General features: G+C 44.0%; 2 protein-coding genes across 2 annotated transcripts; one reads left to right on the top strand and one right to left on the bottom strand.

The window, feature by feature from the left end:
- Positions 1-1,277: 1,277 nt before the first annotated feature.
- On the bottom strand, positions 1,278-18,240 carry LOC308159375 (small ribosomal subunit protein eS10-like). Its single transcript, XM_080533153.1, has 6 exons — positions 18,223-18,240; positions 17,210-17,359; positions 15,533-15,707; positions 6,718-6,795; positions 4,529-4,584; positions 1,278-4,419 (listed from the first exon to the last, which is right to left on the bottom strand). The coding sequence occupies exons 2-6, from the start codon at positions 17,357-17,359 to the stop codon at positions 4,363-4,365; spliced, it is 516 nt and encodes a 171-aa protein (XP_080389279.1). The 5' UTR covers positions 18,223-18,240; the 3' UTR covers positions 1,278-4,362.
- On the top strand, positions 8,813-14,358 carry LOC308159611 (polyadenylate-binding protein 1-like; the record flags this gene model as incomplete). The annotated part of the gene is made up of 4 exons (XM_080533432.1): positions 8,813-9,679; positions 10,529-10,991; positions 11,889-12,037; positions 14,353-14,358. 4 exons carry the CDS (start codon positions 8,813-8,815, stop codon positions 14,356-14,358), a joined length of 1,485 nt encoding a protein of 494 aa, XP_080389558.1.
- Positions 18,241-18,489: the final 249 nt, after the last annotated feature.

Raw genomic sequence — 18,489 nt, 5'->3', positions numbered from 1 at the left:
CGCTAACATTTTACTTGAAGTTCCTGGACACCCTAACGCTGTCATCAGAATGATGTAACCTCTCGCTGTGTACTGTGACAGATCAGGACAGTCTAATACATACTCGAAATGTATGTCAGCCTATTTCAAGTCAAGTGTTAATACATTTGCTGTTGCACTTCACATTAAGAAGCTCATATACCTGTGTACCACGTGGTAATACTGTTATTACTGTGGTAACAACATTCTGTTAACTAAGATGAACAGATGCTGTTCCACAAGCCTCTATTACTATGAATAACTAAGTGAAATCTGTGAATTACCACAGCAACATCTTAATCTAATGTTATAACCCGAGTAATTACCACAGGTGTAGTCTCAAGTAGCTATACCTCCCGATTACCCTGTTCTCTAGGAAAGCCATGGTCTCAAAGAGGTTACCACAGGTATAACAGTAACTTAATGTAAAGTGTTAGTCTTGTTCTCTTGTCATATACTGTATCTTCTATCCCTCGTCCATAGCTCTGGTACCTGGTTAGATGATTCTGTGGGAGGGTTGTCTGTTGGGCCTGAGTGGTGGAACATACACCGGTGGGTCTGGTGATGTCACTCATCAGAAAGGGACAGATCTGGTACTAAACATTTTCCCACTCGTCTGAAATGATGACGGTAGCACAAAACCAAACACATTTAAATAATGCTTTTTTAAGGGGGGTGACTTAAAAGAGACCCTACATCTCTTGAATGAATGGTCCCAAGGTTCTATAAGTAGTAGTTGTCGGCTCTCGTCATTGTAAACACATTCTGGGGCTTCGATCGACATGAAGATTGGTCTTGTGGTTCAATGGTGGGAGGGAAGGTCATAAGGAATTATGCATGTTATCTGATCTTTAGCGGAAAGGAACAGGAACCGAACAAGACTACCCAGACTAATCTGACGCACAGTAACTCCTGCCCCAGCACTGTTTTATTAATAATAATAATAATAATAATAATAATAATAATAATAATAATAATAATAATACTACATTAGACTTTTATAGCGCTTTTCTAGACACTCAAAGACACTTTACAAACTGAAAAGACAGAGTAGTAATAATAAAAAGAAACAAAAAAGAAAGTATAGGGGCCTAATTAAGGTAGTGCTGGGGACACATGGGAAGGGGGGGGGAGAGGGTTAACTGGTGAAGGCAAATTTGAAGAGGTGGGCTTTGAGGGCCTGTTTAAATGTTGGGAGGGTGTTGGCCTGTCTGATGTGGTTGGGGAGGGCGTTCCAGTAAGGTTAAGTAAGGGCGTTAAGTAAGGTTTTGAATCCTAAGGAATCATAACGTGCATTAGTAGGAGAGGAGGCATGCTGTTCAGCCTGGTCTATCATCACGCTCGAATTGTGGGCTGTTTTATGGCACTGAGAGGAGTATCCATCGTGTATACCGTGTATTATATTCTGGACCCCACTCAAATCTCTTGGCTGGTAGTCATCATGTTTTCCACTTTATTCTATAATCTTATATCCATATTATTATTATTATTATTATTAATGTATTTATTTCCTGGATGGTGATTGCATGACTCTGGTGTGTATTGATGTGCACAAGGTGAAGGCGTGTGTGTGTGGGTGCTGTGTGTGTGTGTGTGTGTGTGTGTGTGTGTGTGTGTGTGTGTGTGTGTGTGTGTGTGTGTGTGTGTGTGTTTGTGCGTGTATGTGTGTATCTGCTGCAGGAGGAGACATTGCACAGCAAGAGATGCTACGCCAAGGTAAATCACTCTGTTGTGGCTCTCTCACACTGCACATTATCGGTGAGGATACATTTACGTTCATGTGATTTGATCCATTTTTCTTTGCATTTCTAACAAATGTTTACACTGTGACTGTAGTTCTACATTTTCCCCCTCAAATGAACACTGGACGTTTTCTTTTTTTTGTTACATTTTTAGATTTGTTTTGTTAGGATTATTCTTTAAAGGCACTTTTCAATTGGTCTTAAAGGTAATTTTTTTGTTCTATTTTAGGTATGTTCCTCATTTGTTGTGTATGTCCTGTTTTTATCGTGACCTTTAACCTCCGCTCCATGTCATTGGCTGTTTTGGGAGAATCCATTTTCTGTCAACCTTATGGAACAAGCACACAACTTTGTGTAGTGGAGATGCTTTGATCATCATGTGTAATAGTATTTCTATAGGGAATTACAGTCTCTCATAAGTGTAGGACTAGTTTCAACAATGTTAAGATAACCTGCATCTTTTCCTGGTATTTTAGAGCACAGACATTGGCTTCATACTGACAATTCAACATTTTAATGGTATTTACTGGACAGATTCAGTACCAGTAATTCTGTTTTGTCAGTACCAGTAATTCTGTTTAGGTGGGGATGGGAGCATTGCAAAATCCTAATATATGACATAGTGGTCCTCAAACATTTTGTTGTTAAAACCGTAAGCAAAAAAGGTCCGAATTATTTAGGTCCCTGTTTCCCAATTTTTTACTGGAGCTGTCCTCTTCCAGTTTTGCCTTGTTTGTTCAAAAATGAATGTTTCCGATTGTTTTTTTCTACACAGTTGTACTCAATCTCGCCATTGATTTCTGACTGGTTTACTTGCACAGGTGTTCCTACACCAAAATCTCCTCTGAGACGTGTGTGCTAGTGAGATCTGAGATGTGCTAGTGGCTATAAACCCTGCTCAGATAGGTGTGTGCCAATCTCAGTAATGATGTTTTGAATTCTGATGAACTGACCCCACTAACAGTCCCAACTCTTTATGCTGTTGATGGTCTGAGATTCTGAAGGGGTGTGGCAGCCAAACTGGCTCCACTGATCATCATTCAGGCATGAATGCAGCCGCAAATAATGAGAATATTCTATTCCTGCTAAACTGGGTTGTGATCGAGCCAAACGTCCCCGATGATCTGGCATGAAGAGTACGAGTTAATCTCAGCAGCCATTCATTCTCCGAGCTTGTCTCATACAATATATAGTCATACAATATTGCACCAGGGTAAAATTACTATCTTAAAGACGACATAGGCTTTATCTACTCTCCAAACGGGACAGTTTTACACCTCATTCAGTCCTTGGTCTGTCATGACAATGAAAATGTCGATAACGAGATCCTGGGTTCTGAGATTAGGCAGTACAATATCTGTACTGCAGTGACAGCGTTTCTGACCAGAAATGTTTGCACTACGATTGATGGTGACCCACATGTGACCTGAATCAGTGCAAACACATAATATATGGGTGGAGTGTGGTGGATGGCACCATCTAGTGGTCAATAATGTTCCTACATAGATGGCCTGATTAAACATTAGAATTCTTGGTGAGTTTTCACCGATAGGAGCGTGTTATGTTGATGTTACTAACTCATAAAAGTACAAAAGCTCAACAGCACACAGACAGGTATTCCAACGTTCTCTTTAAGTTCAGACAGAAATTCTAATGACTAAATATCTAACCACCAATGCACATATCACTGGTTTTTATTTGTACCATTTCAATGGAGGATTACGAAACAAAGTGTGAGAAGACTGAAGATTGTAAATCAATTGTGCCAATAAAACACCAGTATTTCAGTGTTGTGTTCTTTTTGTGTGTGTGGGGATTTCAATTCATATGCCATTAGCCAACAGAATGTCCACACTGTCTGACGTTAAGTGTGACAAACAAGAAAGAAACTAAGAAATACAATCAGTTAAGACAAGTTAAGACATTGACTGTGTTTAATATCTTTTAAACATTAGAATTGTTGTAGAATTCATGTAGACAGCCTTTGTAGCAGATTACAACAACGACTACACTTCCTACGCCGCCTTAGAGTTCATGGTGTTGACCCAAAATTTATGCTACTCTTCTACCAGTCTGTCTTAGAGAGTCTCATCAGATACGGCATTACATCTTGGTTTGGTAACCTATCTGTACAACTAAGGTCCAAACTGGTCCGACTGATACAGACTGCATGGAAGATCATAGGGGTGAAAGACCACTCATCCCTGCAGTCTATTTTTGAACAGGCTACTCTCAGACAGGCTAGTAGAATTCTTATGAATCCCTCCCATGTCCTACATGCAGGGTATGAACTGCTGCCCTCTGGAAGGAGGTTCAGAGTCCCCCGCGCTAGACTAAATAGATTTAAAAATTCTTTTATTCCCGTTTCTGTTAAACTTTTAAACTGCACCAGATGAATGTGAACATATCTTGCTTATCGTTTTATTTCCACTCTTGTTTTAATCAAGGCTGCCTTCTGTTTGTGTGCTAACATTCTGTATTGTCTGTTGCTCTTTGTTGGCTGCTGTGGGGTGTAAGCCCAATACAAATTTCCCAGTGATGGGACAATAAAGTGACTTTTGACTTTTTGACTTTGACTTTTATTCCACAATTGAGAGGAGCATCACTGTGGTGGCTGCTGTCTGCTGTCCTGTCCTCGGCCGCGGCCAAAACCGCCTCTCTGCAAAACAAAACGGTTTTCAGTTAGAGAGTTTCATGTTACCCGTATATATAAAATCAATGATCACTCGTCGTTGCTTGAAGTGTTCAGAGATGTTTACTGTACTTACAAACTGGAATTCAGTAGCTGCACCGGCGCCTGCTTCTGCCTTCTTGTCTGCACCAGCTATGAGGACAGAGGAAATAAGTTAAGAAACCAGAACCGCTATAGCCAGGCTTGTTCACCGATCAACCAATAGAGACAAACATTTCAACAACTTTATCATTGTAATTGTAGTTCACTCAACAGCTGCCATTTCCTAAAAGGGACACTTTACATTTCTCTAGCACCACACCAGTGTCTAGATATGTGAACACCGCAATGTTATGTTGTCAAAACGATTCGGCCTCCTTTCATGCCATTGGGGGGTAAAAAAAAAGATATACTGTATTCAATGATTACCACAAACACTCCCACTGGCTGGAAACTCATTGGGGCAATTTCCTTAGGACCTCTTTGACTACGAAACATATAAAATCTCAGTTCACACATGTCGACACTGGTTTGGTGCTGGATATAATGAATGTGATTTTTAAGGGCAGTAGATAAGAAGTGGGTGACAACAAGACACTTGCTGGAATGGAATTAGCAACAGCATCATATAGATATGCAATTTAGCTGACACTTTTATCCAAAGGGACTTACATAGCAGTGAGTGCATACATTTTAGTATATATGGTCCCAGTGGGAATCGAACCAACAACGTAAGCATTGTTAGCACCATGCTCTACCAACTGAGCCACAGAGGACCACATGTTTGATACCATTCATCATTCCACTCCATGCATACCTCCACTGGTCTGTTCCCATCATACCTCTATTGGTTTACAAAGCCATCATAAGGGCTGGGTTCAAAAAATGATTTCGATTTCCCGATTCTGAATCGATCTAATGAGCGATTATCTATTCATAAATCCCGAGATCGATCTTTCATTTAAAAAAAAAATAATCTGCTTGCAGCTTCAACCCGCAACGAGATCTCGTGGCCAGATCTCGCGCTACAAGAATGTATCATATCTCACGTAACGACCAGGCTTAAAGGCAGATGTCTGGGTGCATTTTGGATGTAAAAATTATGACGATAGAGATTAGCAGGACAAAACGAGATCTCGTTGCGGGTTGAAGCTGCAAGCAGAAAAAAAAAAAACATGAAAGATCGATCTCGGGATTTATGAATCGATAATAGCTCATTAGATCGATTCAGAATCGGGAAATCGATTTTTTTAACCCAGCCCTAGCCATCATACCTCTACTGGTTTACAAAGCCATCATACCTCTACTGGTTTACAAAGCCATCATACCTCTACTGGTTTACAAAGCCATCATACCTCTACTGGTTTACAAAGCCAGCATACCTCTACTGGTTTACAAAGCCAGCATACCTCTACTGGTTTACAAAGCCAGCATACCTCTACTGGTTTACAAAGCCAGCATACCTCTACTGGTTTACAAAGCCAGCTGTGGGGAACATGGCGCGTTCTGGCCTGCAGAGGGAGCTAGACTGCCATTGGAGGGGAATGATGGGCTGATTACGGACAGGTGTCAGTGATCAGACTCATTGTTCCACTGGTCTATTTAACCTGTGTGTGTTTGTTCCCTCGGGAGAGGAGTAGGGCAGGAAGTACCTGCCGCACGGAGACACTGAAAGACCGAGAGAGAGAGAGAGAGAGAGAGAGAGAGAGCCGCGGCGAGGACGCACGAGATCCCGAAAGGGGGTGAGGTGCAGGGAGCCGGGCGGACGGAGCAGGTCCCGAAAGGGAGGACTAGCGGGGCGAGAGCGAGGGCTCTGCCAGGAGCGGAATAGCGGGGCGAGAGCGAGGGCTCTGCCAGCAGCGGACGGAGCGGGTCCCGAAAGGGAGGACTAGCGGGGCGAGAGCGAGGGCTCTGCCAGGAGCGGAATAGCGGGGCGAGAGCGAGGGCTCTGCCAGCAGCGGACGGAGCGGGTCCCGAAAGGGAGGACTAGCGGGGCGAGAGCGAGGGCTCTGCCAGGAGCGGAATAGCGGGGCGAGAGCGAGGGCTCTGCCAGCAGCGGACGGAGCGGGTCCCGAAAGGGAGAGACAGCGGGAGGGGGAAAAAGACTCGCTCAGCACGTCAGTGACGGTGCTGAGCTGTGCTGGACTAAATAAACATATATTCTGTACCATTCCTCTGTGTCAACCTCCCTCTGTGCCTAGAAACTGCTACACCAGCATACCTCTATTGGTTTACAAAGCCAGAGACAGCCAAGAAGAAGAGACAACATGTGCCTAGTGTACTCACGGGGTGCTGCAGATCGCCTGTATGTGTCTCTGTCGCCTCCTTCACGGTTGAGTCTGGCTGGACGCTCACCCTCCATACCTGCAATGGAACAACTCACTTTACATTCATGCCTTCAGCGCACCACGTACCTGTATAGAACAGATGTATCATATACCTGTACAGTGTCTACAGTACATAGACAAGACTGGCAGGCCACCATAGTAGAATTTGTGCCGCCATTGTCTCATTACGAACCGAAAGTATTTTTTTGCACATCACATTACACATCCATGTCTAGGACAGTGTTTACAAGCCAGGTTTACTGATGCAGTTGGAAGTACATGAAAGTCACACTGTTGTGAGAGTTATGTCATTTTGCAACAGAACATTCATCTCGTAAAGGGTTTGTTCTACACAGTGTGTTCTGTTCCTGTCCTGAACAGCTAAGTGGGATGCTTGGGACGGCTCGACTCTGATGTCAGGCTTGAGGGTAGGGTCGTCCCAAGGATCCCACTTAGGATCTACCTGCCGTTAGCCGCAGAAAGGTTTGTTAGCAGCAAAATGACAGCAGAGCACAGATGGGGCGTTTTCAATTAACATTGTAGCCAAACTTTATTTTTAGATTCACAAAATAGTACTTTTTGCATTAGTTTTCATTAGGGTTGGGTACCGAAAACCGGTACCGGTATGGTACCGGTTACTTTACATTCGGTACCTACCGAACCGAATTGCAACGGAGATTTCGGTTCGTTTCGGTTCCTTTCTCGCCCCCTGGTGTCCGAAATGGACGTTACATGCAACAGTCAACCGCATGTGACATCGCCTGTTAAAGTTCCACTCAGTTCACGTAATCGAGACTGAATCGCTCTCAACATGCGCGAGGCGACGGCTTGCAAAACAGTTTTGTAATTGGTCAGAATTTAGCGGGAAATTTGGATTTAACAACAACACAATATTGGCAGGGGAAAAGAATTGGAGTCGATTTTTTATAGACAACGGATTTACATGCTGGAAAAACATGCAGCTAAAATTCAGGGAACATTTGGACAATACGAGACACAAGGGAGCTGTGGTCGCATGCTCTTATTACAGGGCAATATGTGCGGTGCAAAAATAATCTAAAATCATCACAAACAGAACGGCGGAGGTACGGGTAAACAGGGCTCATGTCGATGTCATCAAAGGTAAACGTTGTTTTTCTCAGCTGATAATATGCATTACCTTGCTTTGTAGTTATATCAGTATTACACAGTTTACTGTAGTTATATCAGTATTACACAGCAGTGAGATGTAGTTATATCAGTATTACACAGCAGTGAGATGGGACAGTTATGGTATTTTGGGCCCCAAAACAACGCTAACGTTGATATACTTGGGTATCCATAAACCATAATGAGGTTTACTGAAAAGAAAAAGTAAAACAGCTGGAAGCAATATCTGACTGTTTGTCAGTCTTACATCTGAAGCTCTCTGTCTACACAGTTATGTGCAAAGTGGAGGAAAGTTAAAGTTATTTAAACATTTGACAATGTGCTGAATTCAACTTAAGTTGAACAGTTGTTTAGAGAATGAACAAAGAAATATCTATTAGTTCAATAAATAGTTACATTGTTTCAAATGTTTCAACTTCTTTCAAAGTGTTCTATGAAATGATTTTTCAGAAGGCTCTGCCAACATGGATGGACCAGGACTGTAGCTCCCATTGAGACACACAGAGGACATGACCTTGGTGGTTTTGAGACATAATTCAACCAGTCCGATTGCTGTGAAATGACTTGTGATTAATATAATCATAATCATAATCATAATCATAATAATAATAACTTTTTATTTGCATAGTGCTTTTCCTGCAGCTATTGTAATATGGTCAACTCTCTCTCTCTGGGAAAGACATGCTTAAGGGCCTCTAAATGGACCCTGGCTATGGTCTGTGATGTAACAATGACTGAAGTTAGAATTCTAAACAATGTAGAACATGCAGCTGGGCTTCTAGAATCCATCTGCAGTACACATTCTGTTCATTTACCTGCAAGTCCTCTGTGAAGAGCTAGATAGATAGACAGTTATTTGTTTCACAAACTTTTCCAAACTTTTTCCAATCTTACAGTCAGCAGACATGAATCCTAGTGCGTCTATTCAATCGATGGCCTCCTTGTATGTAGGAGATCTCCACAGGGACACCACTGAGGGAATGCTGCATGAGAAATTCAGCCCTTCTGCTCCAATCATCTCTATAAGAGTGTGCAGGGATTTGATAACACGCCGATCTCTTGGGTATGCCTTTGTCAACTTTCACCAGCAAGCTGACGCAGAGCGTGCCCTGGACACCATGAACTTTGATGACGTCAATGGAAGACCTATGCGCATCATGTGGTCTCAGCGTGACCCTTCTCTGAGGAATAGTGGGGTCGGCAACATCTTCATCAAGAATTTAGTGGAGACTTTTGACAGCAAGCACCTCTACGACATGTTCTCTGAGTTTGGGGACATCCTTTCCTGCAAGGTAGCATCTGATGAGAATGGCTCTAAAGGCTTTGGCTTTGTGCAGTATAATACCCCGGAGGCCGCTGAGAGAGCTATTAAGAGATTCAATGGCATGTTATTGAGTGGCAGAAAAGTGTTTATTGGACACTTCAAATCTTGCGATGAACGAGAGGCTGAACTTGGATCCAGGTTCACTAATATTTACATCAAAAACTTTGGAGAGGATATGGATGACCAACGCCTTAAGGAGAGGTTTGAAAGATTTGGACCAGCCCTGAGCGTCCGTGTCATGACTGATGGCGCTGGTAAATCCATGGGTTTTGGATTTGTCAACTTCGAAAGGCATGAGGATGCCAAGAGAGCCATTGATGAGATGAATGGCCAGGAGATAAATGGGAGATGGATCTACGTGGGCCGTGCCCTGAAGAGAGAAGAGCGCCAGACTGTGCTGAAGCGCCAGTTTGAGCAGATAAAGCAGGGCTGCAGGACCAGATACCAGGTGTGTGTTTATAGGGGTGTAAATCACCAGCTTCATCACAATACGATATTATATCGATTTGTTTGTATGACGATACAATGTTTGACGATATCACAATGTCAGTCACGATACGATTTCGATTCGATTCGATTCAAGATCGATATGACGATATGATCGATATGACGCGATATCATATGCCAATCTAACACAATTATCAACTCACAAAAACAACTAGAATATGATACCATTTTATTTGTGAGCTCTTCCAGGTATCCAGCATTTAAATCATATTGTATTATACAGTATTCTTCTGTTACAAAAAGAAAAATAGACCCGTTCACTAGTCTCACAAACAAGAGATATTCAGCTTTAAAACATTAATGTTCTATGAAACAAAACTGCGCGGCCAAGCGATGTCCCCCAGACAGGCGAAGGCGCTGTCCAATCCAGTTGAGAAACTGGACGGGGGCGGGGTGAGCGCGGCCGCTGCAGCGAATGGAATTCCCAAACAAGCGCACCTCAAGCTAAAAAGCGAAAGACAGGACTTTCCTCGTGACTTTTTTAGACGGATTTGGTAGAGGCAACTCATATATAATGGTGACAGTCACGCAGAATGTGCCATTTCAAAATAAAGGTGTATCTTTAAGATGACGATATAGATCGATGTTTTTACATTGCGTCGATGTAATCAGATCGTTAGTCAATGAATCGATGCATCGATGTGAATCGATGTATCGTTACACCCCTATGTGTTTATGAAAGAAATATACATATACTGTATAAGTAAAATAAGGTGATAGTCATGGTAAACATTGTTGATGTATTTGAGGGATGAAAAACATCTCACTAAACAGGGTTTCTCTCTATCAGGGTGTTAACCTGTATGTGAAGAACTTGCATGACCGCTTGGATGATGAGCATCTGCACAAAGAGTTCTCCCACTTTGGAACGATCACCAGTGCAAAGGTGATGATGGAGGGTGGACGCAGCAAGGGATTTAGCTTTGTGTGCTTCTCCTCCCCTGAGGCGGCCACGAAGGCTGTGACTGAGATGAACGGCCGCATCGTGGCCACCAAGCCCCTGTATGTGGCCCTGGCCCAGAGCAAGGAGGAGCGCCAGACTCACACAACCAACCAGCACATGCAGAGGATGGCCAGCGTCTGCACCGTTCCCAACCCAGACATCAACCTCTACCAGGTTGCTCCCCCACCTGGATTCTTCATGGCTGCCATTCCACAGGCCCAGCAGCCTGCTGTCCATGTCCAGGACCAAGAGCCTCTCCCTGCCTCCATTCTGGCTGTCGCTGCCAATGAGGACCAGAGGCAGATGATATGTGAGTCTATTTGTTTGTTTCTATGGATCCCCATTAGCTGTTAGTTACTGTTACTGATATTTACTCTCCCTCCCTCCAGGTGAGAGTCCCATCTCATCCATCCACAACATGCTAGATGTCGCTGTGCTGGAGGCCCAGTGGGCTGAGGAGGCTGTACAGAACGTGGCCCTGGCCCAGCGCAACAAGGAGGGCCAGACTCACAGAACCAACCAGCACATGCAGAGGATGGCCAGCGTCTGCACCGTTCCCAACCCAGACATCAACCTCTACCAGGTTGCTCCCCCACCTGGATTCTTCATGGCTGCCATTCCACAGGCCCAACAGCCTGCTGTCCATGTCCAGGACCAAGAGCCTCTCCCTGCCTCCATTCTGGCTGTCGCTGCCCATGAGGACCAGAGGCAGATGATATGTGAGTCTATTTGTTTGTTTCTATGGATCCCCATTAGCTGTTAGTTACTGTTACTGATATTTACTCTCCCTCCCTCCAGGTGAGAGTCCCATCTCATCCATCCACAACATGCTAGATGTCGCTGTGCTGGAGGCCCAGTGGGCTGAGGAGGCTGTACAGAACGTGGCCCTGGCCCAGCGCAACAAGGAGGGCCAGACTCACAGAACCAACCAGCACATGCAGAGGATGGCCAGCGTCTGCACCGTTCCCAACCCAGACATCAACCTCTACCAGGTTGCTCCCCCACCTGGATTCTTCATGGCTGCCATTCCACAGGCCCAGCAGCCTGCTGTCCATGTCCAGGACCAAGAGCCTCTCCCTGCCTCCATTCTGGCTGTCGCTGCCCATGAGGACCAGAAGCAGATGATATGTGAGTCTATTTGTTTGTTTCTATGGATCCCCATTAGCTGTTAGTTACTGTTACTGATATTTACTCTCCCTCCCTCCAGGTAAGAGTCGCATCTCATCCATCCACAACATGCTAGATGTCGCTGTGCTGGAGGCCCAGTGGGCTGAGGAGGCTGTACAGAACGTGTCCCTGGCCCAGCGCAGCAAGGAGGGCCAGGCTCACAGCACCAACCAGCACATGCAGAGGATGGCCAGCGTCTGCACCGTTCCCAACCCAGACATCAACCTCTACCAGGTTGCTCCCCCACCTGGATTCTTCATGGCTGCCATTCCACAGGCCCAGCAGCCTGCTGTCCATGTCCAGGACCAGGAGCCTCTCCCTGCCTCCATTCTGGCTGTCGCTGCCCATGAGGACCAGAAGCAGATAATACGTGAGTCTGTGTGTTTATTTCTATGGATCCCCATTAGCTGTTACAGTTACTGTTACTGATATTTACTCTCCCTCCCTCCAGGTGAACGTCCCATCTCATCCATCCACAACATGCTACATGTCACTGTGCTGGAGGCTCAGTGGCCAGAGGAGGCTGCACAGAAATCTGTCCACATCCCATCTTGAGTTCCAAGCGGCTAAGATAAATTATTTCATTACAAAATTAAATTGATTGACTCAGCTATGTCTAGAAAAGGGTAAGCTGGACCTCGATGATACAAGTTAAAGCCCTGGGGGCCGTTCCACTAAAGGTGGATCAGTATATCGGCGATTGAAATAAATCAGGCGATCAGGCAACTCGGGATTGGAATTCAAGCCTCAGGTGATTCCTCGAACGAGGATCAGGCTTGTGTGATGAGTGTTCACAGAAGACAGGCTTACAAATCTTCGATATGGGCGCGTGCACGCAGACATAAAGAGCCCCGAAGAGTCGATCTGTCGAAATGAAGATACTCCACTCTGCAGGGGTTCTACATTTGCGCAGCATTCCGATTCATGATTGATCTTTTATGAAGACGGAAAAATAAGATGTAAAATAGTGCAATACTGCCGCAATTAACAAGGCGAGGGAAATGGTTTGGCAAGAAATAGCTGACCGATTAAATGCGTAGGTCATACTAGCCCCAGTTATTGTTATATGTTCATATTTTAATAAATGAATTTTACTACTGTGGTGATATCAGCAGCAGGCTACAAACCGTCATAACGCCACAATGGCCTAGTGGTATCGACCGCTGCTATAGGATTTCTTCGTCATTTTTAGACGGTGGTTCGAATCCCTCTTCGGACATACTTTTTACTGCATTTCGTTGTCTGAATCTAATCTAAAATCTAATCTAAAAAAGTATGTAGGCTATAAAATTATGGTGCAGGCTAATTTACAAGAACTGACACGATTACAATGGTGTTTGAAGCCTTTGCATGAAAAAAAAAACACTTAGTCAAGTCTCGAACACGCAACCTTTCGAACTCTAGCTGGCTGCCTTAACCACTGCACCAGCCAGACCGCTGTGATGACTCAATGCAAGTTGAGACAATTACCTATTTATTTTTTTTACACTCTTTTATTTATTGATCTATCTATCACACTTTCAAAATATCAAGTTATCTATCACACAATCAAACTATCTATCGATCGATCACACTTTTAAAATATCAAATTATCTATCTATCACACAGTCAACCAATCCATCTATCTATCTCGTGTGAAGTGGGAACTAATATTTCCTAAAAGACACTTGAGGAACTGTCGTTCGGGGATGGAGTTTCCGCCTGTGAGTCTTTTTTGACGGACGCATGACTTTAGCCAGTGTTTTAGCCTGGTCGCGACCAGGCTAATTATATCTGACTCAGAAGGAGCTCAACCAAGCAGCGAATTATTTGAGCCACATTGATGGAACCGAACGCAAGCTAACATTATCGAGGCTTAGAACTTTATCGAGGCTTAGAAGATAATCCACCTTAGTGGAATGGGCCCCTGGTTGGACCAGATAGACCAGGCTAAGACAAGGCCTCCTTGACCAGCATCGCTGTCTTCCTCTCTCCACACTAGGGTTGGGTACCGAAAACCGGTACCTACCGAACCGAATTGCAACGGCGGAGGTACGGGTAAACAGGGCTCATGTCGATGTCATCAAAGGTAAACGTTGTTTTTCTCAGCTGATAATATGCATTACCTTGCTGTTGGTTGTTTACCTAATGCTCCATCTGACTGTCACACTGTGATTTGACTGACGCTGTTGTGTAAACAGTTAATGAGTAACGTTATCCCGTTTTGTGCATGTACTCTCATGTAGGCCTACTTCGTATTGATGAGCTGATAATCTTTCAGTGTGTGTGTGTGTGTGTGTGTGTGTGTGTGTGTGTATGTATGTGACTGTCAGTCACAAGTTTATATTCTACAGATGTTGTTCAGTGCTGTATGCGCGTTCCCGGTTCTGTGTGTACTCTTGTGTACTTCATATTCAATGAGCTGATTATCTTTGTGTGTGTGTGTGTGTGTGTGTGTGTGTGTCTTGGGCGTATCTGTCAGTCACATTCAGTGCTATATGCGGGTTCCCCATGTTCTGCTGCAGCTGTAGCGTCAGGATATGTTGGTATTTGATCACCTTCTATATAAAACATCACCGGTCGGCATTAATGGCGTGCACGTGGAAAATTGCGTCAGTGACCACCCCGCCAATCAAAAGTACCGATTTAAGTACTGTTTCGGTACCGGTACCATTTTTAAAGTATCGATTTGGCACCGGTATCGAATAAAACCCAAACGGTACCCAACCCTAGTTTTCATCCATGACACTGGTGGGCAGTGACAACATTTCAGAAACAATCAAAATATCTGTTGCCAGAGTCTGATAATAACAGAGCCCTAATGACTACAGAATTAGATTGTGTCATTATCAGACAATTAGAATTCGATTCCATCCGCTTCCCTCACCAGCTGTCATTAATTTTCCTCACCTCATATTGAGCAGTAGCAGGCCTATGAAGATGAACATCTACTGAACCTATCTGTAGTGTCACCCAGACACCCACACAATATTGGAGTGAATGCCACAGTCATTCACCCCAAGAACAAAACATTATGACATGATGGTTTTTGAAATGTGTCAGTGGGAATCAGGACAAATCTGCAAAAATAGGTGAGGTGCTCCGTCTGGCATTAGGCTGCGCTCTCTCTCTCTCTCCCTCCCTACAATAGCCTATACTGACATTCACCGCTCTCGTGATCAAAGTGACTCATCAGGTCAAAGCATAAAGACACAACAAAGTAGGCTGCAATGTTTTGCTTTTCAAATAAACAAAATCAAATGCTGTTGGTATAAGAACATCATTTGACTTCATTACTGAACTTTATAGGCTAATTTCTATTGTGTTATGATTAAGTACCATAATCCAAACGTGATTCTTCATTCTGAGCACCATGGGGTGGAAGCTCTAATGGGTTACGCACCCAACAAATTAGGATGTCTGGTAAATTCGGGCCGGTCATTTGTCCGGTGCCAAACGGAACAAAAACCTGATCTACCCTGCTTAATCTGAAAGGGTAACGCAGCAGTCTTTCCCCCATAGTCTAATTTGTTCCGCCATAGTCTCATAACAAACCAAAGATATTTGTACACACTTGCGATGCAATCTTTGGGTTTCACACTGCGTCTACTGTAGGTCCATACGATTTAGCGCTATCGAGGCCCACCCACCACAGTCTCGCAAAACCCTGTGGGGAAACACTGTTAATGCGGTCTCCTACTGTACCTTTGGGCCTGGGCCTGGCGGTCTCTGGGCGGGTCTGGCGACGCAGGGTGGCGGGGACGATCTCTGAGGGCAGATGAAGGAAATCCCTCAGGTGCTGGATACCCTCGTTGGTGAGGTACCAGTAGAAGTGACGCCAGGCAAATTGCTCCTTCACGTAGCCACAGGACTTGAGTGACTGCAGAGGGGAGGATCACAGTTAATAGCAATGTTAAACAACAATGTTACAGCGTGTAAATTACGTAACACAGTAAGGCACATGCCGTATGATCACAAGGTCCCTGGTTCGATTCCGGTCATTGACATACGTATACTGCATGTTACACCCCCCCCCCCCCCCCCCCCCATCCTTCCTGTGTCAATCTCTACTGTCTCTATCCCAGTAAAAAGCAGAAACACCCTAAGAAGATCATTTTAAAAACAACAACAATGTTATCACAGTATCACTCTTGTTCAGGGATGGGCAACCCAGGTACTGCAGGGCTGAAGAGTGACTGCCAGTTTGTTTGTTTTTCTTCAAATAAGTGACTGACTTCCAACTTGGTCAGTTTCCCGAAAGCTTAATAGGTTGAATAGTACTTTATTTTCTTTTGATGATCCAGATATATGCTTCTCATAGAACAGCAAAGTTGTGTGGGGAGAAATGAAGTACTGATAAAAAAAGGAACATTAACTGCTCCTTCTTCTAGCATTGTGACTGTCAATGGCCCCTGGCCCTAGCATAGATTGTTTTTTCTTGCAATGACTGATGGGATAGATGATTCACTTACTTAGACAAATGTATTTGTTTTATGTTGCCTTGGATAAAGGCCTCTACTAAATATAAAAAATGTAAATGTGCTACTTAAGCTACAGCTTTCAGGAAACTGACCCCTGATGTGTTCATTTTAAGAAACAAGAGATCAACTAAACACTAGAACAAAAAACGAACAACCAGACACTGGGACGCAGATAACCAGAGTTACTCCTCCTCCATGCCCTATACATACATCCATCTATACATACATCGACATTGAGTACATTCGCTGATGCATGCTTTCAGCACAGGACATAATGGGCCCGGTTTCACAGACCAGTCTTGAGCCTAATCCTAGACTAAAAAGCATCTTCAATGGAGATTTGTTTACATTGAAAGTGTGATTGAGTGTAGGACTACTAGGCTTAAGGCCTAGTCTGTCTGTGAAACCGGCTCTGTGAGATCAGGCGTGAGGTTGTGTGCTTCCTGAGACAAGAAGAAACACTTCTCCAGCCTCCAGGACCATATTATCACCAGTGCAGAAAACATGCAACCGGCAGGCACCTAATGCCGCTCCTTATCTAAAAACCCTTGAATGCGCTGTCACACTATATCCTTCAGAGCAACCTAACCTATGTTCTGCCATAGATTGAGGACCCATCTCTTCAGGCTACATCTTAACCGTCCCCCCTAAAGACCTCCTCCTCCTCCTCCTGACTACCCCCCAGTACAGTTTCTCTACTATAAATAATAAAAATAAAAAAAACTGCCAATGGCCCCTGGTCATAGCATAGACTACTTTTTCTTACAAAGACTGTGATAGATAATTCACTCACTTAGACAAATGTACTTGTCGTAAGTCGCCTTGGATAAAGTCAGGTGGCCGTCTGCTAAATGCCAAAAACATGTCAAATGTAAACGTATAACATAGTAGTCTAACTAACCTGCATGGCCTTCATAACATGAAGGTTGGGGACATTCTTGTCAGCCAGCTCGGGGTGCTTGGGCAGATGCACATCTTTCTTGGCCACCATCACACCCTCTTTGAAGAGGAGCTCGTAGATGGCGATGCGATTCTTCTTGGGCATCAACATCTGATGGGGAAGAAGAAGAAGAAGAAGAAGAAGAAGAAGAAGAAAAAGAAGAAGAAGAAAACCAGCTGTCAGCTGTGGAACATGTACAGGGCATAGGGGCTGCATTCCTGCTCTCATGTTAGCCAAACATGCAATGACAGCTGAGCAGAGAGACTAAGGGACAGCTAGCTACTTCCTTAGCGCTGTGTTATGACATGTTGAATATATGGAGAGCAACAGCTGAGCAGAGGCTAAGGAATGCTACCTCAGTTGACCCTGGGCACAACCAAAAGGAAGTGTAAACATGTATTGTATTGTTAGTAACCATTATACTTATGATGGTGAGGATAGGGAAATACAGGACACTCTTGTTAGCCATCACAGGGCCAACACACCTTTAGCTAGCTAGTTGACTTGGTTGTAGAGGATAGGGTTGATGGGAGCACAGATCTGGACTTTTAACTTCATGTCATCTAATGTCAATACACATTGATCTGTCATTAACTAGACAAGTAGCTGGCTTTACTAGCCAACTTTGCTCAGCTAGCCTAGATACCAGTAGACCTGAAAGGATAATTTAGCAAGCTTAAGTTTAATATCTGACAAAGTTGCGAGTATATTATGGCCTATTCGATGCTTTAGTTTAGCCAGGAAGACAACGGAACTGCCAGATAAGAAGCCACAGCGAGCAGCCGTATCTGTCGCTCGATAAGCGGTCACAGAAAAGAGTTTATTACGGGACGAAACTGCTCCCATCGTCCATAAAGAGAGGTTCTATGGTGTTCATGAACATTCATTCAAACACAACTCTCGGCAATGACACCGCAATTGGAAACGATGGATGAGATTATCGGAGGAGAATCCAAGCAGGGCCATTTGCCTACCTTGACGGCTTGTTTTGATGCCGAAGCTGTAGAGGTCGACGCATGCGCAGTGCGTCGTTTTATATTGGGTGGAAAAAGCTGCGCTCACAGCACAGTCTATTGTGCCTTTTTTCTTTTATGTATTATCAATGTTTTACACTACAATTACTCGTAGTTCGTCAAAATAATAATATAATAAGAAGAATAAGAATAAGAATAATATTTATTTATTAACAAATAAAATAAATCATATAACAGCCCTATAACAAGAGGCATCGATGTCTTCAG

The sequence above is a fragment of the Nansenia antarctica genome (genome assembly GCF_963989245.1).
Source record: "Nansenia antarctica genome assembly, chromosome: 6".
NCBI lineage: Eukaryota > Metazoa > Chordata > Actinopteri > Argentiniformes > Microstomatidae > Nansenia > Nansenia antarctica.
This window is presented reverse-complemented; position numbering and strand designations above follow the sequence as displayed.